Raw genomic sequence first — 11,739 nt, 5'->3', positions numbered from 1 at the left:
TGAATATGAATCTTATCTAAAATCTTATCTTCAGTATTATAGACAGATAGCTGAGAGATAGTCTATCGCAATATGTTTCCCACATGGCCACATGTGACAACTTTTTTTACTAACTTGTATTCCAAAAGTAATGTCTCCCACTTAACAAACAACTAAAAAACACATAAAAAACTAGGATAAGAATCTTATCTGAAATCTTATCTTCAATGTTATAGACAGATAGATTGTTGAGAGAGAGTCCATCATAGTATGTTTCCCACTAGAGGTGTACAAAACCAATTTGGTTTATAAACTGGTTTAGAAGCAAGATAGCCCGGCCTGGTCACATCGATTCGGTCCGGTTTTAACCGGTTTCCTCAAGCCGGATTGGTTTTAAAACTAGCTTGGTAGATCTTAAGATGAACCGGTCCTGAAACTGGCGGTTTGAAACGGTTTGCGAACCAGTTTTTTTGTATACCTCTATTTCCCACATGCGACCAATTTTTTTACTAACCCATGTACCGACTGTAATATGTCCTAGTGACAAATATTTTGTTTTTCAATTTTTTTGTTAATAAGATCTATCAATAATAATAAGGTTAGTGACGAGTTGGTGTTTTGACCAAAATTAATATGTTTTAAAATTTTTTAAATTTTTATCATACCATCTTATGAACTCACCTTCTCCAATCCAAACAACAATATTTTTGCTAACCTCAGCCAGCTTGTCATTAATCAGGCAATACTTTGTGTATAGCTAGAACATTGTTACAAGTACACTAGTTCTAAGGCTTAAATCCGAAAGCTAAATTACATACTCATAATAAGCTTCGATGATAAGAGTTTTACAACTTAGGATAAAATAAAAAAAAAAAAACTACATGGTAGTTGCAGCAACAAAAGAAAGACTACACTGGAAAACTTCCATACTAACATTTTACAGATTTGCTGAAAGAGCCCCGGAAGCAAATAGTAGATTCCTTCGCGAAAACTGTCACAAAACAAAACTATTTTCAATGCACAACTTAAAAGAGTATGATCCACTTAAATGATGTTTTCTTGAATTATAGATGTAAATGAGCCAAACCCAAGTTCATCTAAGCTCAAGCTCGGCTTGTTTACACTCCTATTCTTGTTAAGATCAACTAAAAGTTTGACCGAGTGTGATGTGTTTACCCTTAAAGAATAAACTGGAGTAGATTTGGTATGCAGAGTCTTCACTGATCTGAGTCTGTTTGTATTTCCATTTTTACTATTAACCAAAAACAGAAAAAATGATTGATATATTAGGTGTCTACATTACAACAAAATGAAAAGAACCAAGTAGACTAGAAAGCTTACGTGTCTTCAGATTTTGGCGGTTTTACACTTGTGTTTACATCCCATAATTTGACAGATGAATCAGCAGAACCAGATGCAAGGAGTGATCCTTCACAGCTGAAAACATTAGGTAACATTTGAGTTTTAGCACATTTAGACCGTTTGGATATGATTAAAATGAATAATAAGATAGTTTACCTGAAAGCAAGGGACCAAACACAGGATGTATGGCCCATAAGGGGAGTGATACAACGACCACTAGAAACATCCCACATCATTATGGTACCATCTTCATCACCAGACGCCAAATATCTACCATCATGTGACATGGCCAAACATAAGATTGAACTCCTATGACCAATGAAAATCCGCATGCAGTTTCCCGATGATACGTCCCACATGCGAATTGTTTTGTCACTCGATCCAGTCGCGACGTAATTGCAGTTCACATGCCATTGTACACACTGCCCAAAATAAACCACTATTAATAAACATAATTAATGTAATGTTACAGATACGATTATTATTACTCACATCAACATCAGATAGATGTCCTGCTAATATCCTTAAAGGCTGTACTCTATCCATTGACCAAATTCTTGCGGTTCTGTCATGAGATGCACTCGCAAAATAATGCCCAAGTGGACTAAACTGCATACTCGAAAAGAAATTAAGGAAAATGTTAAAAGAAAGTCGGAACAATATGTAAAGGAATAATGGTTTTTACCTGAACATCCCAAACAGGATAATTGTGACCCTTGTAGCAAACAATGTTTGCATTGAACTTTGTGCTCCACAATCGTACTGCATAAGATCATAAACTATCTTGTAAATACATATATTTTGTTAAATCTGATGAAGATGATAGAAGATGTAACTTTTCTAATAACATACCTGTTGAATCTGAAGAAGATGAAAGAAGAAAATCTCCCCAAGGACTAAATGAAGCTGAATAAACAGGTCCAGAATGGCCCTGATACAATGTGTAAGCTCTTTTTCCACCATTTGAACCAAGTGTGTTTTCATTCAGGCCCGAATCATTTTCACTCTGAAGCATAGCTGACATCATCCCATATTTTAGTCATACATCATCAAGAGACAAGTCTTTATTATTCCAAAAATTTTAAAAACAAATATAGGTAACAAGTAGAATGACTTACAACTGCCCATGCGCCCAAGTTTTGCAACATCCCACACCTGGTGTCAAATAGTTAAAAGTTTAGAAATCAGATAAAAATATAAAAATAAATAAGCATTAGCTAAAAAACCTTGAGTGATGAATCTGAGAATCCACCAACAACCAATGATCCATCATGGGATATTGATGAACAATTTAATCTAAAGCAAGAATACAAAGATAAAATTAGTAAAATATAAAGTTTTGCAAGAGGGTCACATAGTCATACATAATTATTTAATTACATACCCATTATGTGTGTTAATAAATGTGTAGAAACAAACTGATGGAAGTGTTGTATTGCTCAATTGTACACGGTTACGAAGGTCTTCAAGTATAGAATTCTCAACGTCTGTTGGTCTGAGACAATAAATAAAAAATCAATAAAATATAGCAAATATTAGAACTTGACAAAGAAAAAACCATACATTGTGGGCAAAGTAAGCTCTGGTTTGACACGTGGAGCAGCTGCTGACTTGTCACCCTCCCCTTTAGCACCTTTCACAGCTGCAGCACCAACCTTGTCTTTCTTTAACTTCTTGAGGGGCCCACCTTGCTTTCCACCCTCTGCTGATTTTTTCTGAACAATAAACACAGAGCTTATCTGTAATTTACAAAAAAATAAAAGAATGCATATGCTAAAATGCAAATAAATACCTTATTTTCATCCAACTCCCCTTCTTTAGCATCACCTTCTGTCTTTTCTGAATCTGAGAGCAAACCGCCTGCTTTATCAAGCCGATCTTCTATTGTATCTTCAAGCAACTGTAGAACTTTTTAGGGTCAATAATAATCATTTAACTCTATTACGCTATACTATGTGCAAATTGACCGAAAATTGACCAACCCCCCAATGTATTTCTTTCTGATTTATTAGGTTAGCAGCATCTTGACCACTTCCAACAAGTGAAAAGGCTTCAGCATCATCAGAAATTGAGCTAGGTTGTCCAGGAGAAACTGTTAAAACAGTTACAAGTTTAATTAGCAAATGGAATCAATTTTAGAATGGATACAAAAGTAAATATTAATTTGTAATAAGAAAATAAGAAATCACCTTGAAAGTTTATGTGCTCATTGATAATACCAAGCATTGTAATCGACTTAGTGTTGTGTAGATATTGCAGAAGAAGCTCATAAGAATACTGCACAAGAATAAAAATTTACAAAAACTTGTTTGAAACATAAATTTATAACAAATTTGCTAAGTACATAACATCATCTGCATATTAGAACAAAACCATGATTTTGGTATTACCTGACATATCTTTATATTCACTTTGCTCTGCCTTAAAGTATGAGCAAACTCCATCTCCTGTGTATTCATAAAAGAAGGATTTATTCGGACATAATGAAAGTGTTTTAACTTTTAAACAATTAGCACAGGTGAGAGGTTTAAGGTATCAGATAACTAACATCCAGATGAGACGGACAAAGAACACCGGCTAACTTTTTGAGATCACGTGAATGCATCATCTCATGATCCTCACGGAAGGTATCGAAAAATGCTCGGGCTGAAAATCCAAGCACAAGTTTTAAGAAAGTAGAAAGGACAATCCAATTAATATGTAGTACATTCAAGATATAATGTGGGTACCTTCTTGAAGATGACTTTTTGCTATGAGATCCATGAAGCAATGAATAAATACTGGATAGAGAACACGAAGCAATTCATGCTGCATTTGTTAAAACACATATAAAGTTAAGATATGACACATATATACTATGTAGAGAACATGAAGCGATTCGGTATATTAGCACCTTGTATTCATCTAGTGAACTATAAGTCCACGATCTCAACTTGCTATATCCATCGTGGTACATTGCAGGGATATTTTCAGACCTGAAATTTGCAGCAAAATCCTTTCATATTTTATTGGGCATTTTTTAACCTCCAAGAGAGATTGCATGCACTAATGACAAATAACTAATTAACAGTCAGGAACAAAGTGAAGAGAGGGTAAAGAAAGTACTCAGAGAATGTGAGGATTTGTTTAGTAAGATCCGAGTCTGAAGCATCATTGGCATTCTTGTTGTTCTTGTTCTGTTTTTCTTGTTGTAAAATCTGCTCAGTTTGTGTAAATCCCTTTTTCTTCAAATACTGAAATACAATTTTATCTAACTCGTCTTCCATTTCTGTTTCCTTTATGTTTCTGTAACTAAAATATAAAATATTGTCAGATCAAATCCAAACTTGTTCAAAATAAACTCAAATCAGTACACAAAACGATAATATTAAACACGAACAAATAACAAAGTTGACATCACGTCTAGCTAATATTAAGCACAATTAATCAAAAGACCTATCTGAAAAGATAAATCCTTAGCATTGTTAACTTAGATTTCAAAACACTCACTCATCCCTAAAAGTAGGGCTGGCAAAACAGGTCTTATCGTGTTAAACAGGTTAGGGGCAGTTGTATCTCACAGATACAAACATGAATACGACTCTTTTAACTACTTTATATCTCATGTCCATAACACAGTTGTAAGCAGCATGTACCAATAACGATAAATTATGGAAGAGACTACTAATTTCAACTATTTAAAAAGGTAAAAAAAAAATACGTAGTAAACATGGTTTAGTGGGAGGGGGGGGGGGGATATGCAATTGTCCCCTTTTCGAGGCAATGACATATTTCCCCCTCTAAAACTGCTTAAATGCATATTTACCAACCCAAACTTTTAAATGCATATTTCCCCTTCCTTAACCAAAAAATGTGCAAATTTACCCATTTTGATTTATTTTATTAATAATAATTTATATAATGCCTATTTACCCTTACGTTTATAATAACTTTATAAATTGCATATTTAACTATTTTAACTTACTTTTTTGTATGATTTTACTCGTTACTTGTGTTTTTACTAAGATTTTTTTCTTCAGTTTCTTTTCTTTTAATTTTTTTTCTTTTACCACGCTTGTGCTTAAAATTAATCTATTAAAATGAATCAAGTCTATCTCATACATCCTAATTTCTAACTGAAGCCATCACCTCGATAAGCTACCAGCCAACACTTTCAAGCAAAATTTCCAAATCAAATAATCTCAATCTTTTTCTGCAGTTTACTCATCAAGCATCATAAATGCCATTTTACAAGCATTTTAAAATTTTCACAAGATTGGCTTCTGCCATAGTCTGTGAAAATTAGATGAAAAAAGTTACATATAACTATCATGCAGTCAAATAATTAACCGTCATAAATGAGCAGAATGTCTTGATTGTATTCAATTTATATAACAAAGAAATCATCCAATTAAATAACATGAAATTCATGTTCATTAATTTACTAAATAAACAAACAAAAACTACCTCTTTTGTGTGGAATTAAGCATTGGATTTAAAGGGAATTTTGAAATCCATCATCGAGAATTGATGAATCAAAGTAACAGTTAAATAATTCAGTCAAATTCAGCTCTTATTTTGATATTATAATACTCAAAGAAGCAAAACCATGCCCAGGATGTAGTTGAGCAATTCTCAACACGTCACCGAACTGATGGCCTTACTCTGTTTCAGAAACTCACAAGCCTCGCCAACGGCGTTCAACGCTGTGGTGTGACCCTCCGGTGCCACAAACGGCAGAATGGGAGCCTCACCCCACCCACAACACCCGCTATTCAATTCCACACAATCAAATTCGTACTTCTACTGGAATTCGATGGTCCTAACCCGTTCTTCAATCTGAAATCCAATCACCGGAGCAAGGATAGACAATGGAAGAACGGTGGTTTCCTGGTGTGGTGAGTGGGATCCCGATGAATGTGTGGAATTAAGGATCAAGATATGCATCTGATGGTTTGGTATTTTCTTAGGGGTTTTTTTTGTTAATCTTCTAAAAGCACATTTGTCATATTCAATATTTTAATAAAAAACTAGGGGTGTGCAAAGCCAGTCCGGATATAGGGGCATAACAATCACCAATGTTTGGTTACGGGTTATGGAAGACTGCTTAACCATAACGATAACAATATGGTCGGTTTACGGGTCGGTTTCGGTTAAGTTCTGTGATTTTCCAATGTATTTCTATGTTTTTTTTTCCTTTGTTCAGTTGTTCTAGTTAAAATTTGTTCGGTTATGGTGTTCCAAGCTCAATTATGAAGTTTCAATTTCCAAAGCTAAAATATGTTGGTTCCAAGCTTTTATGATGTTCCAAGCTACGTTATAAACAGTTGCAGCATAAAGTTAAATGTTCGAAGCTAGAAACATATGTACAAAAGTTGGAAATAGAGAAAAAACTTGGAAAACCATAAACATACAAGATTCGGTCCAGTTTCGGTTAGCGCTTGTTAACAGAGACACATTAACCATAACCATAAACATTTAGTGTTTTATGATTAAAAACTTTGTTGAATTTTAAACTCTATTACTCTAGCAACTTCATTTCTACACACAATTGGAAAAAAAACCCGACTATAACCGAACCGAAACCGAAAATAACCAAAAACCAAACGGTTTGTATACTCAAAAAACCAATGACTTCAATTTCGATTTCGGTTTCGCCTAATAACCAAACCAAACCATGCTCAACCCTAGTCAGTTTTATTCAGTTATGATAATTTGGTTAATGTTTCGGTTAAAGGTTCAATTTTTGCTCTGCACATTATTCAATAAACTAACAGCAACAACTAATAACCTGATTCCACAAAAACCTACGGTACAGTGTGGCTAGGGTTTCACTTAATACAAATAGAACATGACGTTGCATAATTGATTGCAAACTACTTCAATTGGTACGGGTGAAAACAACGCTTGATATAACCTAAAAACATAGCCCTAATTTGTAACAGTTAAAATTACAGAGATGTAGAACACATGCATACCTCGAAATTGTGTGTTGACGAGATGAATTGGATGCTTGTTAGAGCGTTATAGCAGTTATGTGAGAGATGAATTGAATGATCATTGGAGATTGGTGATGATATATGAGATCAATTGAGATATACGGGTAAATTAGGGTTCGTATTTTATTTATTTGGGGCTTCTGATGATTTTGTTTTTACGTGTGCAACTTATGCATCGATTGATATAACTGGAAAATATTACTTTCCAAATTATTAATGTTTTAAAAAATAATAATAAACAAAAAATGTCCGTCTTATTGTTTTTGTTTAGTCAAAACGAGCGTTAGTTGGTGTTAGATCTTTATTATACAAGTTATATATAAAATTTAGAGTTCATAAACAAGTTAATCAAAGACCAAAAGAACATATTTTCTTGATTCTAAAGATTTCATTTTCATTAACGGTTAATGTTGAAACTTAAATCTAAGGTAGATCGGCTATAAACGAAACATAAAGTTGTAAACTTGATGTCAAAATGAACCTAATGAACATACGGTTATGTATAACACCCGTCAAAATTTCTAGACAAAAATGCCAAATTCTAAAAGTTGAAAGATTTAAAAAGTAAGAACCAACCTAAGTAAGTGGGTGCAAATATATGTTAGGATCATTCTATGGATAAAAATAATATATATATATATATATATATATATATATATTTAGAGGATGAGTATCATTACATAACTGTTAAAATATTTACGAACTTAAAGGAACCATTGAAACCTGATGTTTTTTTATAAAAATTTTTGTATGTTAATGTTATTTGAGTGTAGTTTCATCATTTTGCATATCTATATTTACAATTACAATTTTGAAAATTAGTTTTTATACATATATATGTTTTGTTTTACACCTATGTAAATTTGGTAGTACATAAATTTTATACATATGTAAACTTGTAATTAATATATGTAATCAAAATTTTTTATATAGAGTATGATAAAACTACTCTTAAATAATGTTAATATATAAAAAAAATTAAAAAAATATTTGATTGTTTAGAGTTCCTAAGAGTTCTTAACTTTTGTAGGGTTCTTAAATAATACCAACCATATATATATATATATATGAGGTGGGGTGAGTTATTGTACAATAATGACTTATCGTACATTACGTACGCGACACTCCTGATCATCGATTTCAATTTCACGCGGTGGCAGTTTGGTAAATAACCCAAACAGTAGTTCGCGATCAAATTTATCGATTTAAAATCGATTCTGATCCAAATTCAGGACTCCTTAATCTATCTCATCCAATTTCTAAATTCTAATCACAACTTACAGTATGAAATCGCAAAAGTCAAAAACCAAAATTGAAATAGAACGACACTGAACATTAAAAATCTTCAAATTGATCAAAAATTGATGATTTAATCAATCGAATTGATGTGTAAGAGGCTTTAGAATCATCAATTGATTATAAAAATATAGATTAACACACTTAATTGAGCTATGATTAGGGTTCATGTTTAAACGTTCTGCTCAAAGTTTATACGTTTTGACCAAAATAAACACCAAAATGATGATTTTAGTCAATCGAATTGATGTGTAGAAGTATTTAGAATCATCAATCGATTATGGGATTGCATAAATAACACACTCAATCGAGCTCTGATTAGGGTTCAAAATTTTATGTTTAAACAATCTGAAACAAAACAGAAGATGTAACATCATGAAAATTTCGAGTTCAAAATGTCAACTTTCCAAAATACAGGGACTAAAATTACCAAATTCCAAACCTTAGGGTTTAAAGTGAAAATTATGTTTTCTTGTCCTATCGCGATACGCGACGGGACAAAAGGACAAGCCCATCGCGTATCGCGTTGGGGCTTGGTCAAACGTTCTGGAAGGTGTCAACAGCGATACGCGATCGTTGGTGACCTTTGTTGAAACAATTTAACATGCATATGTTGGTGACCTTTTGATGCAGGAGCATTCGGTCCATTAATGATGTGAGGAGATCAAAAGTTTACCAAATAATGACGAAATGAGTTATAGAATTACAAGAGTTTAAAATTAATATTTATGTCTTTTGGTTTAATCATTATAAACCCCAATGGTTTTCTGTTTCTATTAAATACTTGAGATTTGTAATGTAAAAAATAAGGTTTGGAATATATGAAAAAAAATCATTTCCTCTCTATCACAGTGTGTGTTAGTATGTGAAAGACCTAAGTATCGGTATTTTTTGTGAATCAACGATAGTTGGAAGAATTGATCCTGGTATTCGTGTGAATCAACAGGTTCAATTATTTATCTTATTTACTATCTACGTCTTTTCTGGGAGTTTTGGGAAGTTCTTCACGGGTATTCTTAGAATCAACGTGCTTGACATCCAATTTTATCTCCACGCTACGTCAGTTGGTATCAGAGCCGAATTCCTGGCTCAGTATGGCTTGTGAGGGGGACAATATCTATGATTTCTGGCCCGTGTTTGATGAATACGAGGACGAGGAATGGTATGTTTGGGCAACCGGTGATGTTCTTGAAAGTTTAAAAAGAAAACATGAGTGGTCTACAATTTATTCATGTATTTTTGATGAAATTTTAAGGGATGGTACGGTAGAAAATGGTGGTGATATTGTGGTTAATGGTGATTCGAATTTGTCTTCCATATACATGGTATCTCCCACTATTTTGAAACTTCATATTAATGAGTTAAATAAAGATGCAAATTTTAAGAAATTGCCTATCGTAAATATCAACTATTTCTCACATTTGAAGGTCAAAGAAAAATATTTTATGTTTGAGCTTGATATGATGGGCCTAAAAGTGAATGATGATTACATAAATATAAAAGAATTACATGAAGTGGTAATTATATGTGATAGACCCATACATATAACTCCTAAAGATGAAGGTGTGGTGATAGTATTTAACATGACTTGGATGGATGGTCCCTTTGACCCAGGTGGTTACGGTTCAAAGACAAAACTCGATGGCGAGTTTTTTCAAAGGTGGAGAGAATGATGCGGGAACGGAAGCATTCAAATGGCTCATGACACTTTAGTTAATCAAAAACCGATAACCGAACATAGGTTCCAAGAACAAAGTTCTTTAATATAAAACTCATCAAAAACTAACGAAACTAAAGACCTAACAACTTTATTTATAAATAAAAATAAACGTTTAGGCCGGGCCGGGCCGACTTAATGGACCGGATGCTTCTGCATCACCTTTTTTGTAGTAATTGTCTTCTACTTCATTCAATATCCAGTTATCTATAACAATGTGTTTTCCATTTGTGTTGTCCCAAATTTCTAGACATGTTTTAAAGCGCACCTATTTCACACCAGAAAATTGTTAATAAAAACAATTTTACTAACTGAAAAGAATGATGATACTTATATCTTTGCAGGGTTAGAATATCGTTGAAGCATGAAAGTGTGATGTATTCTCCAAAAGAGGTCCAAACTTCCACCACCATCACCACACTGCTATGGTGCCACTTAACTAAACAAAATCAGTTTACCTTTCCGGTCAAAAGAAGATCCTCTGCTGACGATTCGCCGTCATGCTGCACAGCTGCAGTACCTTCTGGCATTCATGAATTGAGACCTGGAAAGCGAATACCCTGAATAATTAAAATAAAAGGATAACTTTAAATATAAACTGTCCAACTTGTTTCCTTGTGTAATATACGAATATGAATATAACCAATTACTACGCATAAAATAAGTAAAGATTACAAATAAATATCGCATCCGTATCAAGTAAGAATCTTTTCCATAGAAGCCCAAACATTTCACACATCCCGCCGACTACCTTTATAGATAAAAAAATATGCGTTAAATGCAAATAATCACAATATCAAACTTACTTTTTAAGTTGTAAATCAAATTATATGTGTAGAATGAGGGATGAACAAATTTGGTAATGCCGATACCGATTCATACCGGTACCGGTACCAAAATCGGTACTAAAGTTGTGGGTTTCGGTACCGGTATTCCCGAATTTTACATTAAATACTGGTGTCATCCCGGTACTGATACCGAACCGAGCATTTCGGCACCAGTACACAAAATTCGCAATATTTGGGATCGGTATTTTCGGTACCCGTACCGGTCAGGTGTGATCTCATCCCTATGTAGAATGCAGAAGAAATATTAGCAGAGCTGCACCCAAAGCAAACAAACAACATGTATTAGGCATAAACAAATTAAAGCAGCCTAACATATAATAAACCTTAGGGTCCCCGTCGTGTAGCTTAGTTGGTTAAGAAGGTGTAAGACTTGGAACAATAAGCGCCAATCGTCTTGCCGCTGAGTGAGACTGATTTACCTCTCACGTGATGGGCCTGGGACGGTCTGGCGTGGGCCGGTTTGCGTGTCCGGAACAACACGTGTTTTGGAACAATAATAAACCTTAGGAGACGAACAATCGGAAAAAAAGGATGTAAAAATAACTAACCTCTTCACTGA

At 33.7% G+C, this 11,739-nt stretch overlaps 1 protein-coding gene across 1 annotated transcript; it reads right to left on the bottom strand.

The window, feature by feature from the left end:
• Window positions 1-684: 684 nt before the first annotated feature.
• On the bottom strand, window positions 685-4,718 carry LOC143603880 (transcription initiation factor TFIID subunit 5-like). The gene is made up of 19 exons (XM_077080547.1): window positions 4,447-4,718; window positions 4,235-4,316; window positions 4,071-4,149; window positions 3,890-3,987; window positions 3,732-3,788; window positions 3,531-3,618; window positions 3,324-3,433; window positions 3,134-3,241; window positions 2,905-3,056; window positions 2,726-2,836; window positions 2,568-2,637; window positions 2,460-2,496; window positions 2,194-2,358; window positions 2,027-2,103; window positions 1,834-1,950; window positions 1,498-1,763; window positions 1,321-1,416; window positions 1,156-1,231; window positions 685-970 (listed from the first exon to the last, which is right to left on the bottom strand). Exons 1-19 carry the CDS (start codon window positions 4,605-4,607, stop codon window positions 917-919), a joined length of 2,004 nt encoding a protein of 667 aa, XP_076936662.1. The 5' UTR covers window positions 4,608-4,718; the 3' UTR covers window positions 685-916.
• Between the last annotated feature and the right edge of the window lie 7,021 nt (window positions 4,719-11,739).

The sequence above is a fragment of the Bidens hawaiensis genome, unplaced genomic scaffold (genome assembly GCF_021521415.1).
Source record: "Bidens hawaiensis isolate Kalapana, Puna unplaced genomic scaffold, B.hawaiensis_p1.1 tig00001961_1, whole genome shotgun sequence".
NCBI classification, from domain to species: domain Eukaryota; kingdom Viridiplantae; phylum Streptophyta; class Magnoliopsida; order Asterales; family Asteraceae; genus Bidens; species Bidens hawaiensis.
This window is presented reverse-complemented; position numbering and strand designations above follow the sequence as displayed.